The 18,370-nt window shown below is 44.9% G+C and overlaps 1 protein-coding gene across 2 annotated transcripts in view; it reads right to left on the reverse strand.

Moving 5' to 3' along the window:
* Positions 1–11,812: 11,812 nt before the first annotated feature.
* DCHS2 (dachsous cadherin-related 2) overlaps positions 11,813–18,370 on the reverse strand; it is a 234,195-nt gene continuing 227,637 nt past the window's right edge. For both annotated transcript variants that reach the window (XM_050946199.1, XM_050946200.1), the window contains one exon: positions 11,813–17,222. In XM_050946199.1, coding sequence (XP_050802156.1) covers positions 14,593–17,222 — 2,630 coding nt within the window. In that variant the 3' untranslated portion in view covers positions 11,813–14,592. The remainder of the gene's footprint in view (positions 17,223–18,370) is intronic.

Raw genomic sequence — 18,370 nt, forward strand, 5'->3', positions numbered from 1 at the left:
GAGAGGGGTCACTAGTGGTGTTCCCCAAGGGTCAGTCCTAGGACCAAATTTATTCAACTTATTCATAAAAGATCTGGAGAAATGGGGTAAACAGTGAAGTGGCGAAGTTTGCAGATGTTTCTAAACTGCTCAAGATAGTTAAGACCAAAGCAGACTGTGAAGAACTTCAAAAAGATTTCACAAAACTAAGTGATTGGGCAAAAAAATGCCAAATAAAATTTAATGTGGATAAATGCAAAGTAATGCACATTGGAAAAAATAACCCCAACTATACATACAATATGATGGGGGCTAATTTAGCTACAACTAATCAGAAAAGAGATCATGCAGTCATCATGGATAGTTCTCTGAAGATGTCCACGCAGTGTGCAGTGGCAGTCAAAAAAGCAAAGAGGATGTTAGGAATCATTAAAAAAGAGATAGAGAATAAGATGGAGAATATCTTATTGCCTTTATATAAATCCATGGTATGCCTACATCTTGAATACTGCGTACAGATGTGGTCTCATCTCAAAAAATATATACTGGCATTAGAAAAGGTTCAGAGAAGGGCATCTAAAATGATTAGGGGTTTGGAACAGGTCCCACATGAGGGGAGATTAAAGAGGCTAAGACTTTTCAGCTTGGAAAAGAGGAGACTAAGGGGGGGATATGATAGATGTATACAAAATCACGAGTGGTGTGGAGAAAGTGAATAAGGGAAAGTTAGTTATTTGTTCCCATAATACAAAAACTAGGGGCCACCAAATGAAATTAATGGGCAGCAGGTTTAAAACAAACAAAAGGAAGTTCTTCTTCACATAGTGCACAGTCAACCTGTGAAACTCCTTGCCTGAGGAGGTTGTGAAGGCTAGGACTATAACAGTGTTTAAAAGAGAACTAGATAAGTTCCTGGAGGTTGTCCATTAATGGCTATTAGCCAGGATGGGTAAGGAATTGTGTCCCTAGCCTCTGTTTGTCAGAGGGTGGACAAGGATGGCAGGAGAGAGATCACTTGATCATTGCCTGTTAGATTCACTTCCTCTGGGGCACCTGGCATTGGTCACTGTCAGCAGACAGGATATTGGGCTGGATGGACCCTTGGTCTTGTTAAACCCCCAAGTTTGGCCCCAGGGCCATACAACAAGTGCTTCGGCCTCCACCCCCCAACGGAATTTTCCCCCAGCCCCCAGAACTGCCACTGATCACATAGCTGCTCAGAAAGCAGAACTTGTAACAGGAAACAGCACCTTGCGGTCGGCCGACCTGAGGAGGGGAAGTTTCCCCCAGACGGTTGCTTCCTGAGTAGAGATGCTGGGGGCCGATTGCCTCCCTTGTATGGGCATGAGCCACTCGCGACCCTGCAATTGGCTTATTGTAAATTATGACGAAAAATTCGTTATATATTCCTGACCCCCTCCCGGGGACGGGAGAGAGAACTCGAATTCCCGTCGAACCGTATCCAGGCTTGATCAACCTGGAACTCTCTCTCCTGGCTCACGCGTTTCCCAGAGCCTGACTGCTTGCCGGCCGTAATGAAACTTTCGTGGTTTGTATGTGTAAGTAAGATTAGCTGTTAAGGATATCTGTATTTCTGTATTGCTAGATAAGAGGCAGAGACTGGTTCCAGCCGCCCCAAGGCTCCTGCTAGGGGAAACCCGTTGACCAGGAAACCTTGAACGCAAGGGGGACCAGTTGAGCCTCGCAATTTGTGTTTAATAAGATTAGTTGCTGCATTTATGATTACTAATAGCACCAATATCACTTTTACTAACCCCTGGGACGACCTGAATAATTACTGGGACTTAGAAAAATACCAGGGCCAGCTTCTATTTGTAATTGTAGTGTTTGTGTTATTTGTTCTAGTATTATATTGTAAGCCCAAGCTGTAACTAATTGTGTTATCCCTTATTCTTATCTGTGACTCATTTAATAAATCCTTAATCTTTAACACTACGACTGATTGCTTGCGTTATCCCCGTCACTACCCTTGGGCACTTGTCACCCCCCCCCAGGGCATCCAGTGATCGAACCTCCGCCCTATTCCAACGCTCATTACCCGGTAGATAACGGGCACCTGGTGGCCATATCGGTGGAGCGAGGGGCGAGAGCAATCTGTAATCAACATGGCGTCACGAACAGGATGCCTTCGGGAGGGTCAGTGCCCGTGGTGTAGTGGGGACCGTGAACAATCTGAGCTCGAGCAATTTCAACACCTGCAATTTCACCAAGTGGCCAGCAGACAGTCTGCTAAGCCCACCCTAGATTGGATTTGTATTATAGAATCAGGGTCAGGGTCAAAAAGCTATACAACCTCATTAACCCTGCCTGCCGTAGGATGTCTCCTCTATTGCCATCCTACCTTTAAATGTCAGCCGGCCGATAGTTCCCTGCAACCCCAGTGCACGGGGGTTGCGGAGACTAGTCGGACCGAGACACCGTCTGGCATTTGGAAGGAGTGTAGCCGTATCATAAAAAGATCCGGGGCCACCGTTCCCAAACTCATACCCCCGCCCCGGGTACAGCCGGGTGATCCAGCCCACGGGTTGTTAGTCCACTTAGTGAAGGAATTGGAACAGACCAGGCGGACAAAGAAACTTAGACCAGATGAGTATAAGTCGGAAGACGTGTCCACAGTCTTGTTCAGCGCATTAAACAAAGCGCTGGACCTCTGTGCGGTCCTTCATGGAAGCACTATGTTTGCTGCTAAACAAGCCGCTGCTAACGACACCGACAGCGCAGAGTGTGAGATAAGTGGCAAAGAGCAGGAGGATGGGAGACCACCCCCTTATGAAGCCCCCCCTTGCCCTTTAATTTATCCCGCACTCCCCTCAGCCCCACCTGCGCCTGAGAAGAGGGGGCAGATGGAGGCCATGCCTGTTGCTATCACCAAAAGTAAGGTGGATTATTATACAGGTCAGACAGTTACGACTACCGAGTACCGAACTCGCACCAAGGCGGAGATGAAGGAATTCTTAGCAGACACAAGGCGCAGGGAGGGCGCGGCACCCCTAGTGTGGCTGGGTCGTCTGGCCCTGGATCACGGGGCAGAGATGGTGGATAGGGAGGAAGCCGCTGTCCTGGCCAAAACGTCCAATTGGGCGTCGGGGTTCCCGGGTCATCATCTCTTGGGAAATGAGGTATGGCCGCTCACCACCCCGGCCGCGGCCGTCTTGGCCATGAAAGGCAGTTTTAAGGGACTGTATGTACCTCCCGGCAGCGTAAATACACCCCATGAGATCATCTGGGCTATTGCCGGAGCGTCCATCATAGTGTGGAACCCACAAGTGGTACCGTTAAATTTAGACCAGCAACAGGTTCAGTCAGGTGTCCCCTTTATTTATGTCACAGATCCCACTCAAATTCCGGTCCAACGGGACGCGGTGGACTTGGCCGTAGATGGCGCCCCACCGATTGACACAGGGGGACTCCTGCTGTTGCATGGTTGGGTTGGGCAACCCCTTATTACCTTATATGAGGCCGTGTCCCGGCTCCGAATGCCACCAGCCCCGAAGAACCCCATTTCAGCCCTTCCAGCTGAGAGCCCTGTTAACAAGGGTCAGCATAAACACCCTGAACGAACCAAGGCTGAAAAAGCACTTTTTGGGTTCCTGTTACATAAGGGGATCCCCAAGGAAGCACTGCGGAAGATGTCCGCTTCCCAGCAGCAAGATTTGGGGAAACAGTTAGGATGGAAGGACTGGGATGACTATTTGAGAACAAAAAACGAGTAGAGGCCGGGTGCGCCCCGGCCTCCACAGACACTTGGGATGATCGACCATATCACACCCTATTGGTAGCCGGTCCCAAACCCCCTTATACCCCTGTATCTTTTTTGTTGGACACCGGAGCTCAAATCTCCGTTATAAAATCCGATGTGCCTCATGTATCCACAAGTTCTACTATGTTTATTCAGGGTCTTAACAGTATTGAAGAAAAGCCTGTAGTCAGCTTTACTTTGATTCATAAGGGGTATAAGCGAAAAGTAAAGGCTTTGTTGGGAGGAACAAATTTGTTGGGGGTTGGGGATATAAAACGACTGCGATTACAAAAACAAGTCTGTCAGGCTCTGCCTGTCACCCTGTCGCCCGAAGCCCCCCCCCCTTATTGCCCCGAGCTTGTTAATAACAGTTCATGGAAATTCTCTCCCATTCCCACGAAGCCTGAAGGCATCCCCCTGATTAAGCAACTCCTCGATCAATTATTAAAGGAGGGACGGATAGCACAGGCGACCGCGTCAAATTATCTATCTCCCGGCTGGGGTATCCCCAAGCCTGGCAACCCCTCTGAATTTCAACTGGTCATTGACTATAGGCAGGCAAATAGCCGAGTCCGACACCTCCCATTCGCAGGCCCAGCCACCATTCCAGAAATACGGCAACAGCTAAGCGATGCCAGTGGGAGGTGGGCCTGCACCCTAAATTTAAAGGATATGTTCTATCAAATCCCGTTGGAGGACAAACCCCAAATCCTAAATTTTGCTTTCCAGGGCGCACAGTATCAGTGGAAGGTGTGCCCTCAAGGGTTCTGTAATTCCCCCGCCTTGGCCACGGCCGCTCTTGCAAAAACCTTAAAGGGGGTAGAAGCCACTGGGGGCACCACCATTCTAGCCTATGTGGACGATATAATTATAATTGGGCCCAACGAACACATAGTCCAACACGTAACTAACACCGTGGTAGCCGAACTAAGGGCCAATGGGTGGCGAATTAATGAGAGAAAAAGCCACCTCGTGCCCTCTCAAAGCTTTTCCTTCTTAGGCCAACATTATGACCCCTATAACTGTGGCCAACCCACCTCGGGGATTTTAGACCCTTGGGTTAAAGACCCACCCGAAAATAAAAAGCAACTACAGAGACTTTTAAGCCTGATTAATTATCACCGACACTTCATTCCAGATAAACACCTTGTAGACCTGGAAACGATCCAGGAACCCCTCTCGTCCAAACGGAAACGGGAAATATGGAGTCCTGAGGCCCAAAAGAGCTTGGAACGAATAGCCACCTGGTTTGCCTCTAACCCACGGCTAGCGCGATATAAAAGGGATTCACCTTTTATCATTACCCTGTTCCTTACACAACATCACTATGGGTACTCGGTATCACAAGACGGGCAACCGGTCTATAACTGGGCCCGACGGCTCAAGGGTCCTCAGTATCGATATGGACCCATAGGACTTATGTTACTAGCCGCAGGCGAGGCACGCATTTGGGCCCCGCTATCTAGTAAAGGGACCCTGATTGGCCCCGAGGTACACCTCATTCCATGGCTCACGCGGCTGCCCCCTCCCAGTTTTCACGGGACCAGCCTAACGTGGCAACAGCTGTGTTATTTGGGGGAAATCACGTGGCGGGAATGGACGCTTAAATCGCTGCCAAACGATGTCCGATTCCCAGGAGTTTCGGAGCCCTTGTGTATAGAAACAAAATATGACCCCTGGATTGTGTCCGACGGGGGCACTTCCCCGACCCCCCGGGCAGGAGTTCTCTGTGCTAAATGCGACCATTTCCAGGTTGATCTCCTTCCCCCGGGTTTATCGGCCCAGCATAGCGAAGTCCATGGGGTCCTTCTCGCTGCCCAGCACGTTACCCAGGCCCATTCCGTTTCTGCTCAGGTCGTATTGGGTATAGACTCACAATTTTGTCTCAGCATCCTCACGGGAGAGGCTAATCCCACAGCGTTCATGCCACTGTGGGAGACTATTTTTGACCTCGTACGTAAGTTCTCCCGGCCCTGGTTTATAACCCATTGTCCGTCACATCGTCCTGACTCTAATCCCCTCCACTCCGAATTGGATCACAGAATGAGGGAAATTCAAGCCCCCCAAGTGTGCCTGGGGCAGCAGCCCCAGCTAAACACCGACCCATTCCTCCAATGGCTTCATAAGGATTGGGGGCATTTGCCTAGCGGCCGCCTATACAATCAGTTAGCCCTAGGTGCTCAGGGAAAACCTAAGGTACGGCGGCAGGACTGTGAAAGAATTGTGCAGTCCTGCCTTAAGTGTGCACAAATCAAGTCCCAAAACCGCCCGCGTTACGAGCGGTGGGCGTACGCTGCGGAGTATTTCCCTCCTGGCGCGGTGTGGCAAATAGATTTAATGGGACCCCTACCTGGAGCCCGTCGCCACCCAAAGGCTCTGGTAGTGGTAGATTTGGGCTCCCGTCAAACTCACTGCATCCTTCTGAACACCACCACGGCTGCGGCTGTGGCTGGGGCACTGCAACAGGTAGCCGCAGCATGGGGTGTGCCCTCCGAAGTTCAAGCAGATGGAGGACCCCCGTTTACCAGCAAACGTTTTGAAGCATTAGTGCTGGGATGGGGGGCTTCCCTCCATATTCACTTGAAGTATCACCCCGAAAGTAATGGTGTTGTAGAGCGGAAAATCGGGGTTCTGAAAACCATGATACGTTCAGTTAATCCCAACGCTGACTATAAGGGTTGGAGTGCACTATTACCGCAGGTTCTAATCTCTCTCAATGCAAACTATTCTCGTTGGCCTGAAATCAGCCCCAGACCTAGAGGCCCCTGGACTCCCGTATATCAGCCTGACCAACTAGTCTGGGTGGCTGAGCCACAGGCCTCAGGTCACCGAGAACCCTACGCTGCCCAAATTATAAGTGCAGGTAAATATCCTAACACCTACACGATTGTGGATGCCCGGGGCACCCACACCTTGGTCCATCATAACTGGATAAGCAAGCGTTCCGAATCAGGAACGAACTAACGGGGGCCAATAAGGCCGCCTTCTGTTCTGTCTTACAGTTCGCCATAGCGGCGGGAGGCCAGAACAACGATCAGAGGGACCCACCTCTGCTGAACCCGAGACGGTATCGTGTGGGCGAAAATATCCATCAGCTTCTGTTCGCAGCCTATTGGATCCAGGAAGCCCTGGGAGGAAACATCGACTTATCTTCGCTGACCTCTGATAACTGTCTTGCATGTTCCAACAGGCTGTCTGTAAATAGGCCTTTGTTTAATTTATTGCCGTTAGTGTTTAACTTTAGTAGTATTAATAATCCCCTCAATTGTTCTTCCCCCTTTGCTCAGTGGCTCCCCACCGTACAATGGACAGGTTGCACAAATGATCTTTTTGACCCCATTTCCCCCCTTGTTTTTCCTATTTTTAATGAAATTAGGGTACGTCGTATGGGCCCACTCCCCTTGTCACCTGGGGAAAGGCCCATGGCATCCCACTGTTGGGCCTTTTTGGGACATAATCGAACAGAAACTAGTTGGGTTGGGGCCTACCCCAATTGTTCCCAGTGGCAGCTGGTAGATGGAAATGAGACGGCCAGCAGCCCTATTTTCAATCGTACGTCCCCACCCCCCATTTTATGCAGTAACCGCGGCCGGAAAATTGGGTCCGGCGGCAACACTTATAATGGCAAAAACTTCTATCAGCCCCTTAAACACACATAGCTATCCCACAGCCACATTAAGAAGTTAGTTTTTAAGGGAGGCTCGGCCTGTCAGGACTCAACCTTTTCCCCTTGGTTCCTCAGACCCGGGCACTTTTGGCTGTGTGGCAAGGCAGCCTATGCGGTGCTTCCTCCCAATCCTAGAGGTGTATGTACCATTGGTTCCATTTTAATAAAAGGAGGTGGCATTTATGTTAAGACCTGGCAGCCCAGTTCAGCCGGGCGGGTTCAACGTTCTTGGGGATGGTGGGAGAGGGCAAAGGGTGCGTTGTCCTCTGTAGTATCTTCAGTGGTCTCATTTAACCCCGTAGGATATATGTTATTGCGTGAGCAAGTATTATTCCAATCGTTAGCTATAGAAACGCTAGCCAACACCACTGCAAAGGGCTTTAGCTTAGTTAATCAGCGATTAGGTGAATTCGCAGATTATTCTTTTCAGAATCGCTTAATGATACAATTTTTGTTGCAATCACGGGATTTTTGTGAAACCCTCATATCTATGTATCCACAGTTTAAAGATAAGTGCTGTATCTCTCTGTCTTCTATTTCTGGAAACTTAACTGAAGTGATTAATGACCTTCAGGCCTTGGGAACTGCTGTGCGTAAGTCCAGAAAGACCTTCCGCTTCTGGTCATGGCTAGAGTGGCTGGGCCTTGGAGCCTATAAGTCTTATTTTCAGGCCCTTTTTGTGTCGGTCGTGGTGGGCCTCTGCCTCCTCTGCCTCGGGTGTGCTTTTGTTAAGGCCTGTGTTCGGCGGATGGTGGGAAGTGCCCTTATTGCCTCGGCCACTGAGACGCGTCCGCTCGTAGGAGCGGACGCTGACTCGGACACTGAGGTTTAGGTATGTTGGGCGTTGTCGGCCGGAGCATGGGGGCATGTTAAACCCCCAAGTTTGGCCCCAGGGCCATACAACAAGTGCTTCGGCCTCCACCCCCCAACGGAATTTTCCCCCAGCCCCCAGAACTGCCACTGATCACATAGCTGCTCAGAAAGCAGAACTTGTAACAGGAAACAGCACCTTGCGGTCGGCCGACCTGAGGAGGGGAAGTTTCCCCCAGACGGTTGCTTCCTGAGTAGAGATGCTGGGGGCCGATTGCCTCCCTTGTATGGGCATGAGCCACTCGCGACCCTGCAATTGGCTTATTGTAAATTATGACGAAAAATTCGTTATATATTCCTGACCCCCTCCCGGGGACGGGAGAGAGAACTCGAATTCCCGTCGAACCGTATCCAGGCTTGATCAACCTGGAACTCTCTCTCCTGGCTCACGCGTTTCCCAGAGCCTGACTGCTTGCCGGCCGTAATGAAACTTTCGTGGTTTGTATGTGTAAGTAAGATTAGCTGTTAAGGATATCTGTATTTCTGTATTGCTAGATAAGAGGCAGAGACTGGTTCCAGCCGCCCCAAGGCTCCTGCTAGGGGAAACCCGTTGACCAGGAAACCTTGAACGCAAGGGGGACCAGTTGAGCCTCGCAATTTGTGTTTAATAAGATTAGTTGCTGCATTTATGATTACTAATAGCACCAATATCACTTTTACTAACCCCTGGGACGACCTGAATAATTACTGGGACTTAGAAAAATACCAGGGCCAGCTTCTATTTGTAATTGTAGTGTTTGTGTTATTTGTTCTAGTATTATATTGTAAGCCCAAGCTGTAACTAATTGTGTTATCCCTTATTCTTATCTGTGACTCATTTAATAAATCCTTAATCTTTAACACTACGACTGATTGCTTGCGTTATCCCCGTCACTACCCTTGGGCACTTGTCACCCCCCCCCCCAGGGCATCCAGTGATCGAACCTCCGCCCTATTCCAACGCTCATTACCCGGTAGATAACGGGCACCTGGTGGCCATATCGGTGGAGCGAGGGGCGAGAGCAATCTGTAATCAACAGTCTGACCCAGTATGGCCCTTCCTATGTTCGCCCAACATTCAGGATTTGTTATATAGGTCACTAAGGATTAGGGAGGTGACAACCAAACTAATTTCACTTGTTATACAAGCCAAAATAAAACCACAGACCTCCAGCTTTCACCAATTGTGCCATTAATTCCCTTCTGCTCCCCAGAGTATCTTGGATGGCCATATTCCTCCTCATTTACCAAAACAATGCCAACTCCCCCATTATACAGACATCATTCCAGTCCTGCATATGAAGGAGTTGTCTTTGCAAAGAACTGTACCCAGTACATTTGATGATACTCTAAAGAGAGCTGGCTGTCTAATCAGAGCAGTCTCACTAACCATCCTGAATATGTGAAGCCAGTGTATTTAAAATTTTCTCTGGAACTTTGGATCTATCTTTTCCTACATGATTGTGTTTTTCTGCTAGTAAAGTGGTAGGCAATAAGTAATGTAAAACTATATTTGCACACCTGTCAAAAGTCTGATACTGTGTCTCATGATTTAATGAGACTTTTGATTGAGTAAAGACTGCAGTATTTGGCTTATAATCTTTTAAAGGATAGTATTCACACGTGTGTATACGTATTAACAGTGAGTGTAAAGACTTACAAATGCTGATACAGTCCAGGACAGTATACACATCAAAGAAAAAAGAGAATAGGTGGAAATAAAATGTAAATTACAAACATCAGCTAGGAATTAGTGGCATACTAAACCTGGGGTATATTTTTAGCAACAAGGACAAATTTTTATCTGAAATAAGATAAAAATATCTTAGAAACAATGGCTATCTTCAACTGAAGATAAATTACAGACTAAATATATAAGCATGTAGGTAGCCAGTGTTTTATGGTGCTTTTTAGTATATTTTTATAACTCCTAAATGTTGGATTCCCTAAAGATATGAGGGGTTTTTTTCAATAGGAATTTGCTCGAATGCCAATTCAATGATTACTACTCATATATGGAATTTTGATATCCATTTGGTACTGATTTACACCAGTGTTTTCAAGGCTGCCAACAAGCAAATACAGAATGGCAGGCACCCAACATTCCACAAGAGACAACTGTCTTTTATTTTATAGTTTACGCAGTTTGAGCTTAATATGATTTTCTACTAAGTTCTGTGCCTCCTCCAAAGTGCTAAAATTGGTATGTAGATCTGCAAAGTAACATAGGCTGTTTCAGGCAAGTTAATATTAAACTCATGATAAATTATACAAATTATATTGTTTACTTAAGAAAAAAGAGTAAGGTTAAAAGAGCTGACACATGTTTTATTGCAGACACTTGCCTTGCATATTCACATTTTTAGGGTCAGCCACACATGAGACAGTAATACACAGGGTTAGTGTTATTTTCTGATACAGAATTACTAAATCTATAGCTAAAGAAGACATTTTGCTGGAGAACATTAATACAAAACAAAATATCGTCGGCTAGTTAGCTCAGCTGGAATACAGCATGCATTTGAGAAATAGGATGCAAGTCATATCCAATCCTTTCAAAGAGGGATTAAAAAAATAAGCAGTTTTTGAAGATGCAAGAAAAGGCGCAAGAAAGAGCAAATGTTTTGCTCACTTTTCAGGTGGACTGTGGGAAAACTGGGCGTGGAGTTCCAAAACAAGGTGGTATGGTCAGGCCCAAACTTCCCATGGAAACTCTTCCATGAGAATCATTTTAAAAGGAGCAAATTAAACCTGCTCAAGGCAACTTTGTAATTAGCACCTTAATAGCAATAATTGATATCCATGTGGTTTCCTTGGAGATGAAATGTGGGATGAACCACATTGTTCATCCCACATTCATGTTAAGACTTAACACTCAATGTTCAGACTTATTTGTCACATACATATTGTCAGTATAAATTCATATAACAGAACCTGTCTGTTTTGGGGTATCATCCGTATTAGATGCGAGTTGTACTGTATCCATTCCAGATTCATCAGATATGATGTTAAGAATACGCGGCCTGATCATTTTCTAGGCTGCCAAATAATTTTGATTGAATGGAACCATGCACCGCATTTTTAACTACATATGCAGCAATGAGAAGAACAATTCTTGAGTTTTCCAGAATAAAGAGGAAGAGTAGAAATAATCCTTTGGGTGCAGCACTTAGACATGACATATGGGAATCTGTAGAGATTCACAACCAAATCAGTGGAACATTTTGGGCTAGATTCACAAGAAGACTTAGATGTGGTGATGCTCAACATCACCTCACTTCACTTGTAGGTGTCCAGAAAATCACTGGGATTCACAAAGCCTGAGGTAGGTGTCTCAGCTAGCTTTACAAGGGGAGAGATAGGTGCTTTAGAATTGGATTCCCAGACAGGTGCTGAAGTCTGTGCTGCTGGGAAGCACCTCCAACTGCCTGAGATTCTCAGCTGCAACCCATCCTACAGTTACTTAAAAAAAAAAATTCCACAGTGAAGCAGCTTCAGTGAGAGAGACTGAGGGAGCCCCACTTATCTCCTAACACAGTGGTCTGAGCACTCTGTGAGGTGAGAGACCCCCTCCCTCAGGAGGAGAAGGAACTGGAACCAGGGGTCTCCCATATTCCACCTGAGTACCTTACCCACCGGGTTAATGATTACCAAGGGAACTGCGCCTGCTCTTCACTCTACTTTCCTCCACCACCAGCACACCAGCCATCTTGTGGAAACTTGGTTATAGGGCCTGATGCAGAAGGCGAAGTCTAAGCAGGCTTACTGGATCGGGCACTGCAGGCAGCTTAGTGGAAAAAGGCTTTTCTTCTCCCAGTTTGTGCATTGCTCTGAGGCTAAGGCGACTGGGCACGAGTTAGGACTGCGGTGTGCATGCTCAGAGGCAGACACATAGGCAGGTAGGGAACTTTTACTGCAAATATTTGGGCACCTGCAGGGTTCTGAGACCGCTGAGTGGGGCTTTTGTGAATCCCAGTGGAGCCTGATTCTAAGATTCAGGTGCCCAGAGTGGGAAGTTATGTTTCTAAGTCCTTTTGTAAATCTAGACCTTCTACTTTTTATATATATGATCTGCCTCAATTGTATTGGGGTTTCTTCTCGATTCAGGACTTATTTTCTACCTTCCACACGTGTAACTTGTCTACCTGTTTCTGCTGATACTATCAGCGGGCACTACCTCTACACTATACCTAACAGAGAATCTCCATAGCCTGATTTGAATGGTTACAGGAAACAGATGTACTTTAGATCTTCAAACTTGTCCTGGATTAACATAGTTAATTTTCTATGTGCATTCCACTTGATCTCTCAGCTAACATAGCTAACTAGTGTAGCAGTGCAGACTGATTGTTAATTACTGAATTGCTAGTATCTATTATAGAACTCTACTATTACCTTTTCTGGGTGGACACGATATGTTTTGGACATTTGTAAAGATGATGACATTCGAGCTGTAACAAGTGATATTAGTGGGAAAAAATGGTCTTCTGCATGCTGCAGTATTGTGTTCAACAACAATGCCCCTAGTTTTTACTTCATGAAAAATCAAACACAATAATGCTGTGCAAAATATTTATTCTTCCACTGATCATCTATGGATAAAGATGATCCTTGCTATCATAATGTTAATAAAAAGGTTCACTGTTCCTCTTCGTAGCACCAAACTCTCATTTGATCACAAGTACTGATACTGAAAACCTTAATTTGGAGTTGAACAGACAGATAATTTAGCACTGTGTGCCATTCACGCCTCCTGAAACTGTAGCTGTACATAACCACACACCACAATGGGTATATTTCATTCTGTTAACATGTAGTACAAATCAAAACCTAACAGGTTAGCAGACATTAGAACATTAACAGATGGGAGGTATGTTATGTGGACAATTTTTAACCATTAGTAGTAAAAAAGTATATAAAATTATTTTTTAAAAATATTATATTTTAGCTACATAATTATACATGTTATTAGCATGATATTACATTTTGGTTATTTTTACGTACATACATTTCCCACCAATACACAGTTCATAAATTAATATTGCCCATTTGGGTGCTAAAAAATAACTACAGTATCCAGAAGAACCCAAAGCTATTTAGTGTGCAAGTTCATAAATTAACTCCAAAATTTCAAAAAGCAGACATGCATCTTGTAACAAGACAAAATGGAAAAAATACACTCTGCCTTCTTTGGAAAAAGGTCCAAAGAAGCTTATGTAACCCTGAGGTGGCCAATCTAACGACCCCAAAAGCATTCTCAAACATAGCCCTGTTCATATATTAATTGAGAATGACTACTTTCATTTGCTTTCCCCTTCCTGGCACAGGCTTCTGGCTGACTCCATTTCTGATTCTTTTCTTTCTATTTCTTGTCTTGGAAATGGTTGTTGCCTGCATACTCTTAGGAACAATGTCAGTTTATATCCAGAAAGGATCCAAACATGTGATAAAGGGCAAAGCTGCTCAGAAGCCATTACACATATAATATACCCACTGATTCCAAAAGGGTCGCCACCTTTACCCTCTGTAAGGCATATTTCTTGTATTTCACCCTGTCCTGTTCCCCAAGTGCCAATTCTGAGTTAAAATTATGGTAGGAGCATATGTATGTGTGTTTTATTGATTTGATACAAAACATACACACACAGAAACAGCATATGCATGTATGTGTGTACATATACACACAAGCTGTTATATGTATGATATATATTAGGAAGAGGGCCAGATTTTCTGCTCCAGCTGAGATGTACTCAGCACAGTCCCAGTGATGAGTGGGGGAGTCACAGATGTCTTTATACAACCTTTATACTGCCCTGATCCTGAGACTGGAGATGCTACCTCAGCCACATGCCAAGTGGATTTCCCTACACAAGAGAAATCTGCAGATAGCCAACTTTCCAGCTGCCACATAAATAGCTTAAGGACGGCAGAGAGGTATTAAACGTAACCTTCACTAATAGTCAGCATTTTAAACTGAAATCCTCAGTGATAAACCATTAATCACAACAAAGAGTTATTGAAATCCTTAATGATAAACAATATAGCCTGTCATTTGGGTAAGTCAGCTATCAGACACCTGGGTATGTGATTTACATTAGATACCAGGGTTTTTGGTAGATAGAAAAAAGGTAATTAAAGGGCAACCCTCAGAGGTTTAGAGCATGTTTTGCAAAGAACATGATGGTGAGAAAGTTTGACTAAATTATCTTATCTTTTGTAAACCATAAAAAATAAAATACTGATGATACAGCTCTGACATGTGGTTTTACTCATTAAACAATGAACAAGTATGTTTTAAGCCAAATTTTCCTTTAACATTTTACCAGTGGTTAATCACCTACACCTGAACGTCTTCCTCTGTTGCATGATTTTGGCCAATTTGGTATGTTCCTGTCAGTCCTGCATCTGACATCACTGGAGAAGCTGTAGGAGTCTGCAAGGTAAGTAGAGACAGAGAAGGAGAAAAACTGGGAGTCATGGCCGGTGAAGGGTATCTAAGATCATGGATAAGGGGAGAACGAGGATATTTTTTAAATGCCTGCCCAGGTATTATAGTTGGCATATGTGGTGGCACTGTCCTTATGCCAGGTTGAGCTACTGATGTTATCAAGGGAGGAGGGAAAATAAAAGATTTCTTCTCCTTAGGAAAGCTATGAATTTGTAAGCTTTCATCTTTCAGTTTTGCAATATCATTAAACACGGAGGCAAGAGACTGAAATCTAGGTTCCCACGTAAGCAAGTAATCCCAGTTGTAACTTCCTCTAAGATCCTCATCAGAGGCTACAAGGGTTGCAAGTGATCCATACCGGGAATCCTGGCCATCAGAGATAAAGATGTATTCTCTTGTGATGTCTGTTAGTATGTCTCTCTCTTTTATCCCAATTTTTTGAAGAGTTTGGGACAGCATTTTGTTATGGGCATAGTTTGGGTCATAGCCTTCTCCTCCTCCTCCATCTTTGAAGGTGTGGAAGCTCTCTGCATTTTGAGTGCCAGCTAACACATCAGTTTCTCCAGACTGACAGGATAACTGGTCAGAGTCTCTTGGAATTCCTGAGTCTGGCACGCATGAGCCTCGCTCACTTAAAGCTGAACCCAACCCCTTTCTGCATGGATGCTCATTGATCCTTTTGATTTCCTCATCTTCTGCAGTGTCCCCTTCTGCTGAGCCATGACCACTAGAATCTGAGTGCCTGCTGGGGTTACCAATATCATCCTTTTCTCTGATGCCTACCAAACTCAACCACTCTGCTATGGAGCCCATGGGAAGTGTACTACTCTCAGTGCTCTGGAGTTTCTGGCAGTCCTTAGGAATATTATCTTCATTGGTCAAGCTCAAATCAGCTGATGAAAATGATGTTTCTCTTTTCATACAGGAATTTATCATGTCTTTTCGTTTGTATCTCAGAATAAGTGCAATAAGGCTGATAGCAAGCACCAGGAACACTACAAAAGAGACAGTAAGACTAATAGACAAGATGTTTGCAGATGCTATGGAATAATTCTGAGGAGAGTTGGAAATATTTACCAGAACAGTGCATGTAGTGGATTTAGAGTCCAGTTTGGGGCTGTGAGCTCTTACTAACAATTCAAGAGTGTCATCTTTCCTTTTGGTACTGCTCTTCTTTCTGTGAAGAGTCCTAGTCATGTAGATATTTCCGTTACTCTGATTTACAGAAAAGAACTGAGAAGGTTTTAGCAGGGAGTAGTGAATAACTCCATCCAATCCAGCATCATTATCAGATGCTGCCACTTTGCCAACCAGTTGACCTGCTTCATTTTTCTCAGGGAGATCAAAAAAATATTGATCTTCAGTAAAAACAGGATCAAATTCATCTGTCCCTTCAACATCTACCTGAACTGTTAATGTGGCTATTGAGTCACCTTTGTCTTTTGCCTGGGCTACAAAACAGTACTTATTCTGACTTTCATAATCAAGCATTTGCTCTGTTCGTATATCTCCTGTCAAAGGATCTATGAAAAACATGTCATGATCTTGAGGAAATCCATGATCAGACAAACATGATGACTGGATTGAGTAAGTAAGGTGTCCATAGGGACCTGTATCAAAATCTAGTGCATAAACTGTGCACACAAAAGAAAAGGCAGGAAGATTTTCATGGATAACACAGTTCAGGCTGGGAAACAAAAACAGTGGAGCATAATCATTGTCATCCAGGACACTGACAAAAACAACAGAAAAAGCCACATTTCTTACATTGACCCCTCCATCAGAGGCTTGAATAGTCAAAGTGAATTTAATTGTTTCCTCATAATCCAGAGTTCTGATCAAATCCACAGAGCCAGTTTTCCCATCTAATCGAAAATGCCCCTTGTCATTTCCAGAGATTATAGTGTAAGTCACCTCTGCATTGGCTCCTGCATCACAGTCATTTGCTGAAACCATAGTGATATGACTACCTATTGGGATATTTTCTCTGACATGAATGCGATACTCCAGATTGCTAAATACTGGTGGGTTATCATTGACATCTAGTACAGTTATCAATACAGTAGCACTGGAATTCAGGGGAGGTGTTCCACAGTCAGATGCAAGAATGATCACATGGTGAGAGGAAGCAGTTTCCCTATCCAGAGGACTACTCAAAACAAGGTTGCCAACCAGCTTGTAAGGTGGTGTTGATTCAATGACACTTGTTTCCACATGGAATAGGTTATTAGTGTTGCTGCTGATAATAGAGTATTCAATGTACGTATTTTCGTGTATCCAATCATAGTCAATGGCTGAAAATGTGAGGATAGTCCTTCCGACTGAGGCATCTTCACTCACACTCACATTGTATAGTGCCATTGTGAACTGAGGTGCATAGTTATTTACATCCTGTATCTGTATCTCCACGGAAGTAACAGCAGTCAAAGCAGGGTCTCCATTGTCTTTGGCTTCTATAAGAAGCTGAATAACTGAACTCTTGCCCAGGTGTGGCACTGGTTTGGCAGTGAATACTGACCCTGAAAAACCAAAATGAAAAATCAATCAAAAAATACAAGTTAGGTAAATTAGGTATATGGATTTAGTGGCTTAACTAGAGACAGCCAGGTTTGAAAATCAATCTGATATAAAGGTAGGATGTGTGTGGGTATGTGAAGCTTTTATACAGATAAAGATATAGATTATATATAAAGATAAAAGAATATTGTTAAGGTTGCAAAGTCAAGCACTGCTGTGTAACTGGGCATACATATGTACCCTAATTGTGAGCTCAATCGTGAGAGGTCAGTGAAAGATTAAAAAAAAATGTTACAATGCACTTTTAACAATAAATGCTGATTGAAAAAGGTACAAAAGGGAGACAGACAGGCTGAATTAATCCAAACAAAAGGCCTACTGATATAACTCAAGGACAGTATTGAAATTATGTAAAAGAATTCTAATAGATTGGTGAGACATGACTTCCATTTACAAAAGCCATATTGACTCTTCCCCAACAAATCGTGTTTGTTTATGTTTCTTACAATTCTTTTCTTTCAATCAACATGCCTGGTTCCGAGGTTAGGTTTACTGGCCTGTAATTTCCAGGATCATCTCTGGGTCTTTTTATCAAAATTGGCATCACATTAGCTATTCTCCAGTTATCTGGTACATCTAGTTTAAGTGATAGGTTACATACCATAGTTAATTGTTCTGCAATTTCATATTTGAGTACCTTCAGAACTCTTGGGTGAATATCATTGGGACCTGGTGACTTAATACTGTTTAATTTATCAATTTGTTCCAAAACCACCTCTATCAACACCTCAATCTGGGACAGTTCCTCAGATTTGTCACCTAAAAAGAGTGGCACAGGTGTGAGGATCACACCTGGGTGGGGAAATTGTAAGCAGGGCAGAGGCAGAGGTTTGGGGTGCAGGAGGGAGTGTGGGTGTGGGAGGGGATGTAGTGTTCAGGAAGGGGCTCAGGGCAAGGGATTGGGGCAGAGGAGGTGTGTAGGGTGTATGAGGGGGCTCAGGACAGGAGGTTGGGGTGCAGGAGGGTGCAGGGGGCTCAGGGCAGGGGGCTGGGGTGCACAGGGGTGCGGGGTGCAGCACAGAGCTCAGAACAGGGGGTTGGGATGCAGGAGGGATGCAAGGTGCAGGCAGGGGGCTTAGGACTCAGAGTT

This window comes from Gopherus flavomarginatus, chromosome 3, assembly GCF_025201925.1.
Source record: "Gopherus flavomarginatus isolate rGopFla2 chromosome 3, rGopFla2.mat.asm, whole genome shotgun sequence".
Lineage (NCBI taxonomy): Eukaryota > Metazoa > Chordata > Testudines > Testudinidae > Gopherus > Gopherus flavomarginatus.